Genomic DNA, 19961 nt, shown 5'->3' with positions numbered 1-19961 from the left:
TGGCTTAATTTTGTGTGGTCTGTCTTGGATGATTTCTCTGCGCTGAAAACGTCCTGTTGGACAGGCCACAGGCACCATTACATCTTGTAGAAAGGATGAAAAAGATGCAATATTATTAGCTAACAGCATGGCAGGCGTTATTAAGGCATCAAATTTGGAATCAGGAACAGCAGATCTGAACAAGGTCTTCAGCCTTAATAGATGTAAAAGTAGAAACATACAATCTAGTAATATATCAAAAACCAGCCACAGCAAAAGTTGCAGATTCACAGTTTTTCTCCACTATTTTCTAGGTGCAGTAACCTGGAAGCACAATCAAATAATAAAAGTAAAATAAGTACATATTTTGACATTCCAGAATGTACATCGATTCCATTTCCAAGACGAGGGTACACAACTTACAACACACGACTAAAAGCTATAAATCCAAGATAAATTGATACGGGTGTATCAATCATTCAAAGAGAAGGCAAACGCGCGAATGGTCATTCATTGGCCTAGAAACCATAAAAATTCTGATCAAGAATGGCCAAAAGGGCGGGCCTTGGATGGACCCTCCAGAGCTCGAGATAAAATGTGAAACACTAGGAACCATCTTAAATAATCCCAGTAGAAACGCTGGAGGTTGCATTTATTTTCAGTGAGTGCTCGGGGATATACGTAGCACCTGTTGCATCAAAATAATTAAACGAATTTCTAGTAGATATTTTTTCAGAAAAATTATCGTAAGTTAATGAAAATAAGAATGAGAAAAAATCTAAGTGAAAAATCAGCGGGCATGAAGAATGGTAGAGTGAGAACCAAATCTATGATCTTGAGCATAATAAAAATAAAGATATTATTCCCTAATGTTACGCATATAAATCAAATTTGAATTGGTGTAAAACCTATTGCAAATAAAAATATCTATTAAGAGTTATCGAAAAGGAAAATGAGAGAATTAATCTCTATCCTTTTAGGAGGGATAAATATAGAGATACGATTCTCAATTTTAGCACAGGACTCACATAGGATTCGAGTTTGTTAGAAGCGCGAGCATTGAAGGTAAAGTTTTAACAGAAACCAGAAAGCTTCCTCAGAAACCTCAGATGCAAGCAATATCAGAATAAATTTTCCAGACGGGATAATGATTAGTGATGGTGAGCAAATAAACACAAAGGAACTGCTTATAAGTTATACAGTCATATGGGGGCATATGCTAGGAACCCAAATAGCTACTCTCTGCCCTCAATTGTCGCTATACATTGTATGCTTCAGTGTATGCAAACGAGGATAACTTGAATGTAAGAATAATGAGTGATCATAAACATAAATAGTAGGCCATGCCCGTCATAATTATCATTACCTATACTGTAAAATTTTCGAAGTGGGTTCACCCCAACCAAAAAATGTTTAATTGGGCAGGATTATTTAGCTTTTTCTCACCATGGGTACGAATTTGAAGAATGCAGAGAAGAGAAAGAACGACCATCATTACCTTTTTCCTTGACATCAATCTGTAATGTGTCAAGCGTAATTATGCCATCAGTCAAGGGAAGTAGCTCAAGTTTGATGGTAGCTGTGGATTGAGAAGGAATACATCTGCAGAGACCACGCAAGCAATGAGTGTTGGAAAAACTATTTGTCCAGAGACAAAGGAATTATTTATTACCCTAATGGAACTCTACTCTGGAGCCACAAATGCGAGCAACCTAAACCAGCACTCGGGATGATATCTGACATGGGAGAAGATTGTTCTTTAAAAGAAACCGACCGGCCTGTAAAATCAACACTGTGTTTTTTATTCTCAGATGCAGCAGGAATTGATCTCGGTCTTTCCAATGTACTACACTTCTCACTGCCGATTCTTCCAGCAACTTCTTTTAAAACCATGTACGGACTCATGGGTGATGATGGTGAGGAATTCAACGAAATCACAGATGGAGAAGTGGATGAAGCTGGAGCACGAACCGTCATGGTCAGATCTTCAGATGTTAAATTTGATGCTTGAAGTGTCAAAACCTGAAATTTAAACCACTTCAGATGACTTCTGATTGGACAGCATGAGAAATTAGTGCATATATATATATTGTGGTGATCGTGGGGGGTTGGGTTGCTGGAAATTTGTTGCTTTAAACCTGAACGGGAAGGTGAGAAACAATCCCATTGGGTTTAGGGGTGTCCCCTGAAAGCGCCACAGACACCATAAGATCCCTTGAAATTCGAGGTCGCCAACTAGTTGGTTGCTTGAAAAACAATCTCGACTCTGTACAAATTCAGAAAATATAAGAAATAATTGAAGTACTTGAATAAGAGGCCAACTGACAGAATTATGAGATTGCAGTAAGAAGAATCCATATGCTTGTCTTCTACCAATGCCCCTTTAACCTTGGTTCATAGGATGTTAACCTTCTTTGTTTAATCTTAGTTGGCATTAGAAACTTGGTGAGAAAGAAAAATTGTGGAGTGTGCATATGCTTAAAAAAAATAGCTTTAGAAGAAATGCGAAGACATTATGGTCCAACAAGGTAAAACCAATCCAATGAGAATTGTGATTAGTTGTCGAGAGAGACTTGTGGTTGTGAAATCAAAGAATCCTTAATGACCAGTGCAGGAATTGGGAGAGGGAGAGGTTACTTGAAAATTCTATGTTTAGTCCTTCATTTCGGTGCTCCCGATCCAATTCTTTTTGTGATTATTCTCCAGCCGAAATTGCCTTAAGTTGTTTTCTATAAGTTTCTATGGATGGGTAATACTTATGCGATGGAAATTTTCCACAATATCAATGAAAGGAATGTGTTTATCCTAAGAGAAACAGAAAATCGCAAAATGCCCCAATTAAACTAATTAAGATAAACAATAAAAATATAGATCAGCGAACATACCAGTATAGTTGCACCGGCAAGTTACCATAATTGCATATTGATCAATATTTTTGGAGGTAAGCAACAAACTTGATGTCGCATTTCCAGCCTGCAACCGGGATGATTGAGAATTTCTTTCTCCACAAGCCTTTATATTCCTCCACATAGAAGTTGCTGGTTTGAGAATAAAAGAGTGCTCTTCGTTTCTCCTGCCATAGAGAAGCTCCACATACGGTCAAATGAATGTAACTTTTCAATTACCATGTAAAAGTGAAAACAGAGGCACCAATGTAAATATATTCTCATACCAAAATGATTCACAAGTAATACTTGGATACATTCGAAGGTCACAATTGTCACTTAACGAAATTAAAAAACACTCATCTTGGATAATATTCTAGTCAAAATTGAAATGACACTGTAAAATTTACCCCTCACTAGAGACAATGGTACTAAGTTAGTGCCTCCCGTCAGAGACACAAACACAAGAAGCAAGCATTTAAAGAAAAACCCATAACCAATTTTTTTATTAGTTCACCACACGCACAAAGTAGGAAGTTCGTTCTCAAACTACCGCAACCCCACCACTTGCTGGTTACAGCAGATGCACAACAACTAAAAAAATAACTGAAGCATGAGAACTTTAATGAATACAATGTATTTTAAGTGGATGAAAACCTGAGGGCTAAATTTGGTAAGCTGTGTTCATTGCCTCCTTCTACGCAAGCTATTGGTAATGATGAGGGGAGTCCATCCTTTGATGCCTCTTCAAAAACAATCGTTATAGCATCAATATATATTATGATATCCGGTATATGAGCTGGAGACACATTCTGCAAAACAACAAATGTAACTCTGTAAAAAGACTGCACAAAGAACATCCAAAGGAATACTAGAGAAACATAATATCAATGACACATATAATTGTATTGACATATCATGTACTGCTTATAACTTTATTTTATAAAAAAAAAATAATAATAATAATAATAATAAAAGGATTTCCTGGCATCAAACCTTAATTTGAACGCATAAAAGGTCATCTGTATTGCAATCAGCAGCAAAGGACTGGATTTCGACAGGATGAATGATTTCAAGTTTTCTCCTCCATCGTCTTCCTGGAATATGAATTCCTTTCAGTCCACAACAAACAGAAAATCTCTCTTGCTCCAAAGAGACGCCTCGAAATGATAAAAGGTCATGGCCCCCAATTCTTTTGCTCTTTGAAGGCTTCTGGGTTGAGAACTGGTCCCAATTATCAATTTCAAAGCTTGGCTTTGAACTTGCAGCTTTAATGGGTGCAGGAGGTGGTGCCGTATTGTGAGGTATAGAGGACATAGAGTAGCTTCTAAAATGGCCAAGTGAGAAGAGCTGAGAGCCAGGTGAAGCAGAAACACTGGACTTCTGAGATGTGCCACCAATTCCTGCATTGGTAGTTAAACGGGGAGGGGATAAAGGGCGGGGAATAGAAGGAATGGTGTTATCTAGAGGAAGCAACCATTTCAACAATTCTCCACATGGATCCGGATTTGCATAACCTAAGGCATCCTGATTCTCAAATGACATTGGCCGCTCTTGGTATTTCTCAAATTGAAGAATTTCCAATACAGGATCTCTCAATATGTCAACACCAACGTTCACATGTAAAAGCACCTGCATCCTTCCCACAAGAAGACAGAATGAGAATCAGTAGTTAGAAAGAGGGTTGAAATTGATACTGATATTAGAAATTAGGAACTTATATAGGAAGAAAGAACTCTGAAAAGAAGTATGATGATATCAAATGAACCACAAACCATTATTCTAACGGAAGGAACAGTTATATGTAGTAAAAGAAATGCTGCAATAAATATGGATGGACAAGACCACTTGCTACGTTGGCTTAACATGAAATAAATAGGGAACAACCAAGTTCTATTTCTACTGAACAAGTTGCATCACAATAACTACGCTGAATGTCAACACAAAGGATATAGAAAATTCTACCATGAAAAAGCAAGTAAAGTAAGCTTGTGTATCAATTGATTCACACTTAAGGTGAAGACCGTGTTGCAAGATCAAGATATCAGAAGTTCTTGGAGCCTGCCGAGGGTGTAGGCTCAAGAAAAACAGAGGGACATAACACTTTGCACGAGAATTCCAGAAGCTTTTTAATACATACCACTATGCTTCCGTCAGAAAGAGAGCAGCACTTGAAGGTACCTCTTGCTACGCCACCAGAGACATTGGAATTAAAGTCCCCTTGATCAATGACTGCATTTATGCTAGACTTAACAGTGTTTTGGCCCACCGTCTCACAGTCACTTTGTTTGTCAGTAGATCCTTTTTTTGACCAAAGGGGATCACTAGACTCGGCAATTCTTACAAAAAAGTGAGAGTTCTCAAATCGTTGTAACAATGTTTCTGTTTGTCGTCTGTGGTCTTCCATTCTGAGAAGAGACTCACTGGCAGAAACATCCTCTGATGGATCAAACTTCTCACATAAAAGATTTTCACCATTCTGGTCTGTACTATGTGTTTCCCCATTCGTGGAATTAGTTTCATCATCCATGTTCCCATTTTGTTTTTTGGGACTATGCCATTTTCCATTTTTACTCATAACTGCTGCGACTTTAAAAGGAGTAATGGTTTCTGTATCCTGTTTATAAGCAGATAAACATGCCAAGATACATATTTGTTCACCTGTATAGAGGGCAGAGTTAAAGAACCATACCGGTAACACAGTATTTCTCTCATCTGAAGATGCACGTGTATGAAAAACAAAATAAACAAAAGATGGAAAAAGTATATGTACCTGGGAATACAAAAGATCGGTCCTCACTGCATAATGCATGCACATCTGATGCATTTTTCCAATCATTAGGAAGACCCTCTAGAAAAGAATATCAAGTTTTAGATTTCCTTTGTGAAACAGAACCAAAAGAGGAGAACGTATCTATCAAATAAAGAATATAGCCATGTTAACCATTCTACTACTCAGGAATCAGGACCTCTAACCATACATTTAGTTAAAATAATTTCAGGTGTGTGTTCTTGTGTGTAAGAACTTCACATCAAACGAATGCGTTATTAAGTAATTGTCCTAGTAATAAGACTAATCAATCTCGCGACTTAAACACTAAAGTGATACTTAAAGAGTCTTTACACTCTAAACGTATGAGAAGGAACCGCAAGATTTATGCAATGAAGTTCCTAAGCTAGTTCTATCTTAGTTAATGAGAGACTTCCAACTTCAAACAAAAGGACAGGAGGAGGACATCATTTGAGAACTGAAACTTCAAATTTGAAACTTCACATTCAGCTTTCAAAGCCATTTGATCCGACTAAATGTGGATATTAGGTGCCTTAACTTGAAACGAATGCCAAAGTTTCGAGTTGACTATTCACATACAATGTAGATGTATCTTCTTTGAATAAAAATCACAGTATATACAAGCTATACGGTGTATTATGATCATCATCTTATGCAACCAGAATGTATGCAAAGCATCGGTACACATTCATGCACTATGACACAGTTATGAAATTCAGACATTAGTGAACTGATATAACAAGAACCCACTGCATGGAATGGAAATCCACCCTTCTTCCTCGGAAACATCAGTATGCTTTACTACCCTAGCACGGCCGCTTCTGTCCATATGACCAGCAATACTTCCATTATCACCGCCAGATGCATCAGCCTCCTCGTCATTATTACCAACAGCAGAATATTGGGGAAACGGATCTTCAGAAATCAGACCCTCCAAAGTTACTGCTGGCTTTGGCGCGTAATAGGCAGCTGGAGGAGGGGTTTCTTGAACAGATGGCCTCTCTGGAGGGACGGTATGTGTAGATCTGAGTAGAAAATTCATTATCGTATCGACAGAGTATCTGCAAAATCAAGATGCGTCCGGTAAACTCGTAATTGGAAATCGAAATTGATCGATGATGCCATTTGTCAATCACTAAGCACGTAGAGCAAAGAAATTGAGAATAATATAGATAACTCGGGGAAACAAGCGGTCCTTGGGTCTACCTACCTGATCAGAGATCGAGCCGGAGAAACTCTGTTAGCGAAGTGGAGAATAGATCCAGTGGTGGCGGAGCACCGGACATAAGAAAATCGGTGGCCGGGCCGAACATACTTTCTCGCTACGGCACCAATGGGCCATTTAATGTGGGCTGGGCTTTACTTGTACAGAGCTTCTCTGGGCCCAATAAATTTGAAATTTGACATTATTCCCGGGCCTAAATTTTTAATAATCCCATCGTCTGTACCTTTATCCAAAATTTTCAAATTATTTTATTTAATTTTTAAGGATTTTGGGTTAAATCCTCTCTTCTTCTTTAAATATTTAAAATTTTATATACAAATTATTTTAACCACTATGATGAATTCTAATCGCTATAATTAATAATACTATTTGAGATATATTATTTATGAATATATCTTAGATATTATATCTTAATATTCTTCCATTTATGATTTGATTTAGAGTATATTTTATTTTATTATCAGTATTTAATTATTTTATATTTTCTTTGTACTTTTTGTATAAGGATATCAATATCAAACACCTTCCCAATTATATTTTCTATCTCATTCTTAACATATAGACTTAAAAATTTAAGAAAGAAACATAAATACTATGTTGACTTATTCTATTTTAATAAAAAAGAAATGTAAATATAATTTTCAGTCGACTTATTCTATTCCAATCTTATTTTCGCATCACATTGTATAAAGTATTTTTTAGATGTTTATTCTTTCAGTAGGAATGAAAAATCTTGGCTTGATGTTTATTCTTTTATTCATTAATGTTTTATAAATTTATATTGTGTCGGTTATTTAGTATATAGATTACTATTTTATATGAAAATGGTGATCCATTTTTTTTGTGGAGATTTTTCTCTTCCATTTGAAGTTATGTATGATTGAGCTACCGAAAAAGAGGTACACTATGATAGTATAACCAATAAATTTAAATTATTTTAAGGTTTTTTTAGTCATTATATTTTTTATTATATCGCCTAATTTGTGACTTCCTTCTTTAACATGGCGTCACATATCTTCCAGCTTCTACCTTGACTCGTTCCCATATTATGTCATACTAGGAGAAGTCTTCCTCTATATAACGTGTAATAATGCCATGTCCTGGATTCAGCCCAGAATTTAGATTCAAAAAAACAAAAAATTGGATTTTGGATACGCTACAAAAATTATCATAATAATAATAATGTAAAAAAAAAAAAAAAAAAAAAAAAACCAATACTCAATTTAATAATCATTTAGTATTTTAGAAAAAATTAGCTTATAAACACTATTTTCATGTTCGGTTATCAACTAACTTTTCTAAAACAAGTAGTTGGTTTTGTTTTTCTATTTTTTTAAATTTTGTGATTATTTCCTCCTAAAATTTCAATTAGTTTTGAATTTTAAAAACAAAAATAAAAATTTTAAAAATTATTTTTTTGGTATTTAAAATTCGACTTTATTTTTCAAATTAAAAAACGTGGAATATATGGATAAGAGCCTTTTATAATAAAATGAAAAGAAAAATACCACGACGCGCGTTCTGCCACGCACTTGGGTCTGCGATTAAAAATTAAAAAAAAAAAAATTAAAAAATTAAAAAATCATATTCACACACCACAGTATGACGAGGATTTGGATAAGAACGGTATTCGGCTCAGCGTCGGTGCCCTGGTTTGCTTCTGTTCTCAGCCCATCGATACCTTGTTCCTCATCTACGTGGACACTCCTTGTCACAATGATTGGGACTACCATCGGCACACCCTCTCTAATTCCTCCGTTTTTCGGTAAATCTGTGGCAACTCAGCAAGAAAATTATACCTTGATCTTCATGATTTACATTCTTGTTATCTTTTTGATATGATCAGAAGCTTACAACAATGGGATAACCATTTTTCCTTGTTTTTTTTTTTGTAAATATTTTGTGGCCGAAGGAGGGGGTAATATCAACCAGAAATATTGTGCCGCGAATTTGTGAACGGCGTTGGTTCTGCTTTCGTTTTCTTCATTGCTGGTTTGATATTTTTCATTTTCCAATCTCGACGGCGTGATGTGTGATTTGATTTCTGGATCATTTTCATTTCAATTTTCTCATCGCATCGAAATATGGATAGTTGCGAACAATTTTTGTTGATCACAATTTACGCGATATTTTTCATTCGGATGTTCTCTTATTCACAGTCATATGGACACTCGTAGTTGCTAAGTGTGTTCTCCCAGCGAGTAGCTTGTCGAATCCCTGAGTCGATACGTATTCATTCTAGGGTTTTTGTTTGTTGTTCTTCTTGATTTTATATACTGAAGTTCAAAGCTTCTTCGAGAGACTGAACCCGAGGTTTGAGTGCCTCATGGGATTGGGACTATTCCGAATATCGAGGAAGAAAGGGGTTTTAGTCCAACAAGTTGAAGAACCAGGAGGATGGAATTTCAATTGGGTTTGATTGAACAATCACTTAACAGTCGTTATTCTCTCTGGGTCCGTGAAGCTCTTAATGATTTATCGGATAATTTTACAATCACTGATCCCAGTATATCGGGTCACCCAATTGTGTTCGTGAGCCGTGGATTCTTGAAGATGACTGGATATACCAAAGAAGAGGTGATTGGAAAAAATGGGAGGATGTTTCAGGGCCCAAAAACTTGTAGGAGTTCAGTAATGCAAATTCGCGAGGCAATTAGGGAAGAGAAGGGGATTCAAATTAATTTGCTAAATTATCGTAAAGATGGTACACCCTTCTGGGTCTTTTTTCAACTGAGTCCTGTCTTCTGCAAGGAAGATGGGCGGATCATTCACTTTGTGGGTGTTCAGGTGCCGATATGGAAGAATTCAAGGAAATCTATATGTGGGTTCTCTAGAATTCAAGGTGTTCCTTATGAGAATGAATTTAGAGCGAGCAAAAGTCTTTTAGAGTCCTGCCGCCGGGAGTTGTTGTCTGATTCTATCTCGGAATTGGATTTTCTTTTGAACAGAGATTCACCACCGGATTCCGACATCAGAGGTCTGTCTCTAAATTATGCATCAAGCCGTTTCCTGTTTGCTCCTGTTGAAATTTTTGAGCTGATTGCATTCATTTTTCTTCTTGATTTTCTTCCCATTCTGGTAACCAGTTTCTATCTAGAGCTTGATCCAGTGTTTCCTGAAAGTATTGCTTGAACTTCCATCTATTTCTCTCCTTCACTTTCTTCTTACCTTTCTCGTTCTGTTAACATTGAGTAATGTTTTAATATTTTTCAACACAGATTTATGATCTGCTACCATTATTCATTCAGAGTTTTAGTCATTCCGCTAGTTTTTGTTTTATTTTTGTTTTCATCTTTGGTTATGATATTGGCCATTGATTTTCTCCTGAGTGGATATCTCATAGGAGTAGACATTGAAGAACCATGTGAAGCTTGTGATGATGAGAAGCAAAGAGCTGCAATTGCTATTAGTAACATCTTATCTGTCCTAACTCATCACAGTGAGGTAACTGGAAGATTGGTGTGCGAAAGGAGATGCAGCGTGCCAAGGGTGGGCATTCTTTGTTCATCCTTGAATACATCTCTTAATAGAATTAAACAGAGCTTTGTATTGTGAGTTATTCCAGACTAGTACTTCTGTTTATGCCTAAATCTTATGCTTTATGAGCGAATAAGTTATCCTGTTCACTTTTGGATTCATGTCATGTCTCTGCATTTTTCAGAACCGATCCGAACTTACCAGACATGCCTATAGTTTATGCGAGCGACGAGTTTTTGAAATTAACAGGTGCTAAACTAAACATTGAGGCAACTATATAGCATTTAAGATTTTGATGCCTAAAGATTCTGATTGAACAATACATTACAATTTTTCTTGCCTTGCATGCCTTAGGTTATACTAGACGTGAAGTGCTGGGGCGCAACTGTAGATTCTTAAGTGGAATTGACACGGATTCTTCAACCCTTTTTAAGGTTGTGTATTTCCTCCTTTCTTGTTCATCAAGCATTTTTCACCTGAGTTTCTGATGAGTTAATTGGAGGATTGAAGGAGCCTATAGAAATAATTGTTATGAATCTGATTTTCTTTTCCAGATAAAGGAAAGTCTTCAATCTGAACAAGCTTGCACTGTGCGGATTTTAAATTACAGGTTGATATTATCTACAACATTTTATACAATGCGTAATTTGTAGTCTTCAGAATAAAAGACAACTTTCTAACTGCTCTTACAACAGGAAAAATAAGAGCTCATTTTGGAATGATCTCCACATATCACCTGTTCGAAATGCTTCAGGAAAGGTATTGTTGCTTTCTTTAGTATTGATTGAAATTTTGGGATTCTCTAGTTCTAATAATGTCCACGTTTTCTGAATTGAGTTAAAAAAAATTGTTTGCCTTCTTTAGTCATAGTACATTGTGCACGATCACCCATCTAAGACAAGCACTGTATTTAGTTCAAATTCAAAGATGGTTTCGGAGCTGTTGTTGAATGTAACTTTCTATTTTTATTTTCAGAAATGTTTTTAAGTGCTGAATTTGGATGATTCATATAGATTAACGTTATTATAATGTTAAAGATTGCTATGTTATGTTTGAATGCTCGACTTACAAACCGCAACTAAGGAAGGAACAAAACTTAAAAAATAAAAAATAAAAAATAAAAGAAAAAGACAAAAAGACTCAGGGAAGGAACGATAACTTTAGTTGTTTTGGAAAATAGATATGTGAGATCTCACATCGATTGGAGAGGGGAACGAGTGCCAGCGAAGACGTTGGGCCCTAAAGGGGGTAGATTGTGAGATCCCACATTGGTTGGAGAGGGGAGCAAAACACCCTTTATAAAGGTTTGGATTGGAAACCTCTCCCTAGCATATGCCTTTTAAAAACCTTGAGGGGAAGTCCGAAAGGAAAAACTCAAAGAGGACAATATCTTCTAGCGGTGGGCTTGAGCTTAGGCATGGGCTGTTACAAGATAATCCGGGCAGAACAATTCAAAGAATAGTTATGAAACCTTGCTTTCATTAATGTTTCTTTGCCCCAGTATTTGATCAATGTGTATAACAAGAAGTGTACTAACGCCCACTATTGTACTAATGCCCACTATTGTTTACCTTTTGACATTTTATAGCTGAATTTACCAAGAAAGCTTTTCTATTTCCTTACCAAGTGAATGGTATTGTTTGCAGGTAGCGTACTTTGTGGGTGTGCAGATGGATGAAGATGATAAAAAGCAGGATGAACATGGGTTGAACCCTAAGATGAAACAACTTAGCACCGTGGGTGCAGTCAGGGTGGCCGTGAGGAGCTTGTCCATGACTGTGGGATGTTCACGGGGCTAGCCTGTTCGTCTCGTTTTGAAAAGTAATATTAAATTTTCACTGTAATTACATCTCCTGAAGAGGTATATAAGAAAGATAAGACAGTAGATGTTCTTAAACGCTATTGTAAAGGTCTCATTTTTCTAATATGGAATGTGAAGCGTCTCAATTTTAAGTTGAAACGGTGGGCATTCTTTTGATTTATGTGTTAGCGGCTGTGTTTACCTTGTGGCTTATTAGTATGAGGGAATGTATTGAACTCACTGGACAAGCAAATACTTATGCCTACTTTGTTGTCCAAATGGTTTACCAGTCCTTTGCTAAAACCTGCTAGGTGAAGTTTAGATTGTTTCGTGGACTGATTAAAATTAAATATTATCATACCATAGTTTCTGATTGTTATATATCTGATTGTTATATATCCGTCAAATTTAGTATGCAAAGAACGTGCAATAAGAAAGATTCAATTAATGCAAACCAAATACAAAGAGGTTGATAAAAAGATGCTTTGGCGAATAGTTAACTCTCTCCCACGCATATCAGATTCACTGATACAAGTCATTTCATTCTCCGCCCACCTGAAAAATTTACCCTTCCATTCTGTTTGTCTCATGCCAGCTGAAAGATAAGAGCATTTGCAGCGCTTGTCAAGATTCTCTCCACTGGATGGAAGGCGGGAATGTCAATCTATTTGAATAAATCTGTGAAACCCTGTAAGTATTACTGCATCATATCTATATCTATATCTATCTATTGTCGTGCTTTTGGTCTGTACTTGTACTGCATAGCCCAAAATAGGTAGTGCACAAAGTTTAATCCACTGAGCACACACATCAACCAGTAGAATCTCTCAAGGTGATAATGGTTTAGATTTCTTCCCGACAGCCATGGCTGGTGGTCTGATCTATCTGTGACGTTGTTGATTATTGATATAACCACTGAGCTAAGATAGTACCCCATAGCCAGAGAAGCCCAGGATAGAGATGTAGCTAAGGATCTCATACTTGCAGGTGCTTCTGTGAAGAAAAATTCCAATGATCCAGCCAAGGAGAAAAGATCTGCTGATCCCAGAAACAAGTACTGGATGGCAATCCAAAGGAACGAGATGGGCAATGGCTGAGCCGAGTCGAGTAGACCGTGTTTGGTGGCTACTCTCTTGCGCTTAGTCTCAACAGCTGCTGCAACAGCCATGGCTCCAATAGAGAAAAGTAACCCAACTCCAATCCTCTGAAGATGAGTGATCCCCGTTTCAGTTTTTGTTATTCTCCGAGAAAACGGGATGATTAAGTGATCATATATCGGTGCAAGGAACATGATGAAGAGTATTGGGAATATAGGGAGAGATGCAGGTGGAACTTTAAAAGAACCTATTTTGGTGTCCATTGTTGATGCTTGTTCCACCGAAAATGTAGATAGCTGAGCTACACAGCAGTTGAGGATGATGGTGCAAGCAAATATTGGTAGAATTCTCAACACAATCTTCACTTCTTCAACTTCTTTCACTGTACATTCTAATGCTGAATAGAATGGCTTATTCAGAGCTGCATTATTTAGAAACTTGAGGCTCTCTGATGGCTCTTCCACCTCATCTGTTGAATGTCTTTCCTTTTCATTTTGTATAGCTTCCTTGTCATCAAGAGCCGGGCTCATCTCCATACTCGATATCGAGTTTCGTGAGTTCATGCCGATGCAGCAACCAAACATTGCAGCTACTAAAACCTGCTCTCAGTAAAAACACAAAAGCTCATTCATTTGATTCCATTTTGCCTCATATTAAAAGTTTCAACTTTATTTCTACCTTGCTAATTGTTGTGAATGGGCTTCCATTAGGTATTTTGTTGCGGTAAAGAGGGGAGCCTGCAAAGAACACAACCATGGACAGAACTATGCTGAGCATTGCAATTCCAAAGCCCCACTCCCAGCCTTTGTTGTCTTCAACCCACACCACCAAGGTGACTGCAATTAGCCCACCACATGACAGACAAAACACAAAGTAGTTGAAGAAACTGGATCTCCTTTTCCTGCCATGTGGGGTACTGTCGTCAAACTGCTCCGCCCCATGCGACGGCAGCGACCCTTTTATGCCACCGACTCCCAACGCCACCAGATATAGCCCAGAAAACAACATTGCTTCTTTACCACCGCTCGCTTCTTCGCACATGGTGCCATGGTTTGCGTGGCGATCGCATGGAGGAGGCATCAGCGATGGTATCTTGGCTTGTATCAGCAACACTGCCAATCCCTGCATAAATTCTTGGATTAGAGCTTCATTACTGTAATCATTACCTAAATCAAAGTTGATTACAACGTTAACTATGTTTTTATGTCAGAAGATATTGATTGTCAGATTGAAATGATAGGATCATAAGTAGTTGGAATGAGAGGAAATGCAAGGAGGCAGGTGTCAGTACTAAGCAATCATATTCCCTCACTGACACCAATGTGAACACACTTGAAGCCACGTGTTACTCTTTCCTCTCATCCTATTGGCTGCCGCTTACCTATTCATAGGGACATCTTTTAATTTTTATGTCGTTTTGACCATGTAATATAATGTCATGCCTCCTTATGTTCATCTCCATACCATAACTCATTAAAACTATAGTCCCCAAGTGATAAAGACTACCAAAAATTAATCTCTATCTATGCATATATCATCACATATTTAATATTCATCATAATACAATAAGATAAGCACTTACCTTAAAATATTCCTCTTTCAAGAATCATCTAGCTAAATTATTTAATCATATTTCAACAATGTCATCATGCATATCCTTTAAATAATCAATATTTTAAAATATTTACACTAAAAAAATGATTTTAACTCTGAGATCTAGGAGAGGGGAACAAATGTTAGCAAGGACGATGGCCAAAAAGAAGGGTGGATTGTGAGATCTCACATCGGTTGAAAAGAGAAACAATAGCCTCAAGAAGGATGAATTATGAGATCTTACATTGGTTGGAGAGAGGAACAATGACCCAGAAGAAAAAATAAGTGGAGTGTGAGATCTCACATCACATCGATTGGAAAGAGAAACAATGACCTCAAAAATGGTGAATTATGAGATCTTACATGAGTTGAGGGAGAAACAATGACCGAGAAAAAAGAAAGACCAATGAAGACAATATTCCCTGGAAAGAGAAACAATGGCCTCAAAAAGGGTGAATTATGAGATCTTACATTGGTTGGAGAGAGAAACAATGACCTAGAAAAAAGAAAGATCAAAGAAGACAATATTCGCTAGAGACAGTGATCTTGGTTGGAGAGGGGAACAATGACCCAGAAAAAAGAAAGGCCAAAGAAGACAATATTCACTAGAGATTGTGATCTTGGTTAGAGAGGGGAACAATGACCCAGGAAAAAGGAAGGTAAAAAAAGACAATATTTGCTAGAAACGATGATCTTGGTTGTAGAGGGGAACAATACCAAAAAAAAAAAAAAAGGCCAAAAAGGACAATATTTGCTAGAGACGGGTGATCTTGGAGTTTAAGCTATCACATTAACTATTTGAAGATCAACAAATCTTAGACAAAGACCATAAATGGACAACTGTACAGAAAAAAAGAATTGTCTTATTTCGAGTATGATGTGGACGAGACTTAAAGACACGTGTCGTAATAAAAACACAAGAGTTATGTGCGTGGCGACATCTGATAGGGCTACAGCCATTAGGTTGAGGACCAATGGCTTACAAATGGGGACAAGACGACTACAAGAAGATGATGAGTAAACACAAACACAAAATAATTAGCCTTATATATGCATGGTGGGAGAAATATTCCAGTACGACGCACTCATTGCATGATCATCATCACACTCTTACTGGGTCCCACTTCTTCTAATCTAATAAAGTTCCTTTTTTTCCACACAACCATTGGGGCATCAACAGTTAGCTCGTGATCCACCTCCTCCCTAAGTACCCCTTTTGTCTTGTTTTTCATATCATATACCAAAATCAAGAACTCAGACGTTCGAATCTTTTACCGAAAAAAAAGGGTATAATGATATACGTACGAGTAATTGAATGGCAGCACTAATGAGGTAGATGAGATAAGAGGTGAAAAAGGCATCAGATAGAAAGCCACCAAGGAGCGCAAGAAGGAAGGCAGTTCCCATGAAATCTGTGACATTGTTGGCTGATTTTGATGGAGAAAAGTGCATGTAATGCGACAAGTACATCACCAAGTTGCTTGCATTTGCCAAAAACGCCAAATTCTCCAATATCTCCACAACTAAACCCATCAAAAAAAAAAAAAAAAAAAAAAAACCCCCATGAAAAATCTTCAATTTGATCTCCAAAATCCACTCTTTTTCCTCAAAATTATGTTATAACACACACATACCAAGATCAAACGCTGCCGCAATGATTCCCCCATGGCGACCTTTCAAAGCCGGCCTCTTCCTCCAATCCACATACCCTTCCCATCTACTAACTCGATCACCACTTTCCTGAAAGAAACAGATATCAAATCAGAGAGACATGATTGAAGGCATTGAAGAGAATGAAAGAAAGAAAGCACCCACCATATTCCCTTTTGGTTTAGGGATTTGAATCTCTCTGCTTCGAATGTTTGCAATATGGGTTTGTTTCTATTCGTTTGTACACAAAGAACTGAATAATAAAAGTGAGGGGTAAGTGGTCTTATTTAAAGAGTCTAGGAGAGAGAAATTAGTTAGAGAGAGAGAGAGAGAAGAGAAATGTGTAGAGGGTTCAGAAAATGACCTCCATTCCCTCCAAGCACTTCATTTCGCCACAAGATTATATATATTCCAAGACCAAGAAATGTGTTCTTGCTTGGCTACAAAAGGGTTACTAATTGGTTTGGCATCAAACAAGGGAAGAAACAAAGAAAGCAAGAATCAGGTAGATATTGAAGCATCAAATCCCTCCACTAACAAAACCCATAACATATATATATAAACATAGATTTGGGTATCATTTTCTTGCCTTTGTTTGACCCATCAACCAAAACAAAACCCTCTTCCAATATTATGACTTATATATATATATATATATATATCTAAAGTTGTTTATGATTATGCCCACTCAGCCTCCTCCCTTCTCTTGTGGGTTATATTATTATTATTATTATAGGCATTTTCCAAAAGTTATGCAACTTTCACACCTTCTAGGCCACAATTCATGGTGACACTCTATTGGTTTTCATTGCATATTAATTTAATTAGATTCATATTTCATAACCCATCTCTTATTTTAATTGTGTAATGATTTTATATGAAGAAAGTTTCAATTTTTTTTTTCTTCATATTTTAAAGATGAAAGCATTCGTTTATTGGTTGGCGTGATATTCGTTTGTATAGTACTTGTTACGGGTAATTTAAGATCGAAAGAATAAATCCATAAAGAAAAAGGAAAACTAAGAACATGTTGTAGCGGAAATAGAAGTAAGATCGATTGCACTCATACACCCACGAACAGAAGTAAACAAAGTGACACATAGATTTACGTGGTTCTGATAAAAGAAATTCTTCTGCATCCACGGGTGATAGTCGATCACTGTAACAAAAATGTTTACTAATGTATATTTCATATTCTCACATGAATCAAGGTGATTCATATACCAATATGGGAGATGAACCAAACGAATCCATTTGATATATGAATCGAAGTAAGTAATGTACTATAAAGACAAAATCTTCGTGATAATTCTCAATAGAACAAAATCAAAACGAGACAAATCCAAGGCCAATTGCAAGCCTTAGTTTGACTAGTACTCGAGCCCATAAATATAAAGAAAAGAAGAAATTGGGGCTAAAAGCATAAAAGCTACCTCGGTTTGGCCGATTCAACGAGTTTTAACCTTATCCAAGATAAAATCGGTAAATCTAGGTCAACCCTCATATAAATACATTATTCTTTGATTTAGATTCAACTCGATCTTGGGGCACTCAAAAGTGCCATTATCAACGGTGCAATATATGGTACCTCCAAAGCATCCCACCCCCTTCCAAATGATTCAAATTAAATAAGGCAAATTAGAATCACCAACCAAATCGAAAACTCAATCCTAAACTTTGAAGATATAAGCATGGAAGCACGGTTGACAAACACCACATCAATAAATCACTCTTTTGTGAAGCTCCTAATGAATCTAGAAGGTAGCACGATGAACGTTTAAAAGCAAAAACTATGTGCTATAATTTTGAAGATTCTTATTCAAATTCGTCCCGTTGCAAACTTTTGGTCCTTAGGTTGAGATAGGAATTGATTCTTCATTCCCATATGGGATTGGATTTTTGTGGAAAAATTATGAAAATTTGATCTGAAGAGTGTGAAAGAGATGACTTTGAATCCCAAAAGAGTTGAATAAGAACACAAATTGCAGCAAAAAGATGCGTGTAATGTTCCATAATTCATCAAATTGCTCAACTTGAAGGATCACAAATTGGAATCCCAATTACAACTCCCCCAAAGAACCACAAACAGTGCCATTAAAAAATTGGGGGATTTGGTTTGGAAGTCAATAAATGGGTTTAAAAGCAAGTCAATATCTCTTTTTCACCAAATTCACCGTCCTTCTTCCTAATCTACTTTTTATTTGTTACCAAACACTAAAACTTCATGCCTACCTCATTATTATTTGTTTATTCTTTCCTTTTAATCTAAAATTTTGAATGGATAGATTACGGGTTTTACGAGAAGCACGGTCACAGACTGTAATAGCTCCGTTACATATCGTTATCAGTTTCACGGTTTTAAAATGCGTCTACTAGGGAGAGGTTTTCACACCCTTGTAAGAAATGTTTCATTCCCCTCTCTAACCGATGTGGGATCTCATAATCCACCCCCTTGGGGGCTCAGTGTCACAATCGCACTTTGATGGCAGTGGACTTGTGATTGTGCGGCACTCACTTCCTAGCAACAAGTGAGTTAAGTCTATTTGTTCTTGTGTCGCCTATGGCCAAGCGACGTATGCTCAAACCTCTAGCCTTGGTTCAAGAAGAAATTTTTGAAAACGAGAGCAGAGAGATTTCGGAAGGAGGTTTTTGAAAGTAAGATTTGAGAAATTGGAAATTGTGTTATATGGGAATGTAAGCAAAAGACAACAATAATGACTTACTACATATAGCTATCCGGTAGGAAGAAGTTGACAACTAGTCATATCCCCTACAGTACATTTTAGGGCATTTTAGCCCTTGCAGGTGTAGACATGATTTTGATGAACGGCCATACACCCTCGTCCTGATCCAATATGGAATGGTAAAGACCTATGTAGGATGAAAGCACATAAAAGGGGTTTGGAACAGACATGCAACCATAGATAACACGTCTTGGACAAGCAAGACCGAGATATCTGTCATGCGGCCATTGATAACACGCCTTGGACATGCATGACTGTGACACTCAGCACCCTTGTAAGAAATGTTACGTTTCCATCTCCAATGGATGTGGGATTTCACAATCCAACCCCCTTGGGGGCCTAGCATCCTCGCTAGCACACCACTCGATGTCTAGCTTTGATACCATTCATAACAATCCAAGCCCACTACTAGCAAATCTTGTCCACTTTAGCCCATTACGTATAGTCATCAACCTCATAATTTTAAATTATGTTTGCTAGAAAAAGGTTTTCACGCCCTCATAAATGAGAATGTTTCATTCCCCCTCCTCAAAAGAATCCAAAAAAGGAAAAAGACACACCGATATCACAAGACAATCCCTTTGAGTTATCACCACGAACATTAACACGTTTATTTTCAAGATCTTATAAAAATCTTATTCAAACAATTTTGCTTCGATTTTCATTTTAAAAACATACTTAAAATTTTGAAAAGTTAGAAGAAAGTTGGGTTGGCCTAG

At 37.0% G+C, this 19961-nt stretch overlaps 3 protein-coding genes across 4 annotated transcripts; 1 reads left to right on the top strand and 2 right to left on the bottom strand.

Moving 5' to 3' along the window:
- Positions 1–176: 176 nt before the first annotated feature.
- LOC111798634 lies at positions 177–6962 on the bottom strand. Its single transcript, XM_023681902.1, has 11 exons — positions 6866–6962; positions 6406–6716; positions 5638–5715; positions 5005–5525; positions 3861–4496; positions 3522–3676; positions 2865–3052; positions 2118–2245; positions 1652–2001; positions 1478–1581; positions 177–667 (listed from the first exon to the last, which is right to left on the bottom strand). Exons 2-11 carry the CDS (start codon positions 6695–6697, stop codon positions 597–599), a joined length of 2523 nt encoding a protein of 840 aa, XP_023537670.1. The 5' UTR covers positions 6698–6716; positions 6866–6962; the 3' UTR covers positions 177–596.
- Positions 6963–8514: 1552 nt separating this feature from the next.
- LOC111798809 (protein TWIN LOV 1) lies at positions 8515–12437 on the top strand. Of its 2 annotated transcripts, XM_023682152.1 has the most exons (8): positions 8515–8645; positions 8793–9857; positions 10224–10431; positions 10542–10606; positions 10712–10791; positions 10912–10967; positions 11053–11116; positions 12004–12437. In XM_023682152.1, exons 2-8 carry the CDS (start codon positions 9278–9280, stop codon positions 12154–12156), a joined length of 1206 nt encoding a protein of 401 aa, XP_023537920.1. In that variant the 5' UTR covers positions 8515–8645; positions 8793–9277; the 3' UTR covers positions 12157–12437. The 2 variants fall into 2 exon arrangements, with proteins under 2 accessions (XP_023537920.1, XP_023537915.1); XM_023682147.1 differs by having other exon boundaries at positions 8515–9857.
- Positions 12438–12581: 144 nt separating this feature from the next.
- On the bottom strand, positions 12582–17016 carry LOC111798695 (protein NRT1/ PTR FAMILY 4.6-like). Its single transcript, XM_023682003.1, has 6 exons — positions 16863–17016; positions 16664–16751; positions 16483–16588; positions 16154–16371; positions 13934–14377; positions 12582–13854 (listed from the first exon to the last, which is right to left on the bottom strand). The coding sequence occupies exons 2-6, from the start codon at positions 16664–16666 to the stop codon at positions 12886–12888; spliced, it is 1740 nt and encodes a 579-aa protein (XP_023537771.1). The 5' UTR covers positions 16667–16751; positions 16863–17016; the 3' UTR covers positions 12582–12885.
- Positions 17017–19961: the final 2945 nt, after the last annotated feature.

This window comes from Cucurbita pepo, chromosome LG01, assembly GCF_002806865.2.
Source record: "Cucurbita pepo subsp. pepo cultivar mu-cu-16 chromosome LG01, ASM280686v2, whole genome shotgun sequence".
In the NCBI taxonomy this organism is placed as follows: Eukaryota; Viridiplantae; Streptophyta; class Magnoliopsida; order Cucurbitales; family Cucurbitaceae; genus Cucurbita; species Cucurbita pepo.
The sequence above is the reverse complement of the archived record's forward strand: the minus strand, read 5'-3'. Positions and strand labels throughout refer to the sequence as shown.

Coding starts and splice junctions, on each gene's coding strand:
- LOC111798634 (XM_023681902.1), bottom strand. CDS start 6,697: ATGAATTTTCTACTCAGATCTACACATACCGTCCCTCCAGAGAGGCCA. Junction 5,716..6,405: donor GTGGATTTCCATTCCATGCA/GTGGGTTCTTGT, acceptor ATTCTTTTCTAG/AGGGTCTTCCTAATGATTGG. Junction 3,677..3,860: donor TTTTATGCGTTCAAATTAAG/GTTTGATGCCAG, acceptor GTTGTTTTGCAG/AATGTGTCTCCAGCTCATAT.
- LOC111798809 (XM_023682152.1), top strand. CDS start 9,278: ATGGAATTTCAATTGGGTTTGATTGAACAATCACTTAACAGTCGTTAT. Junction 9,858..10,223: donor ACCGGATTCCGACATCAGAG/GTCTGTCTCTAA, acceptor GATATCTCATAG/GAGTAGACATTGAAGAACCA. Junction 10,607..10,711: donor CGAGTTTTTGAAATTAACAG/GTGCTAAACTAA, acceptor TGCATGCCTTAG/GTTATACTAGACGTGAAGTG.
- LOC111798695 (XM_023682003.1), bottom strand. Junction 16,372..16,482: donor TGCGGCAGCGTTTGATCTTG/GTATGTGTGTGT, acceptor TGATGGGTTTAG/TTGTGGAGATATTGGAGAAT. Junction 14,378..16,153: donor GTGCTGCCATTCAATTACTC/GTACGTATATCA, acceptor GAATTTATGCAG/GGATTGGCAGTGTTGCTGAT.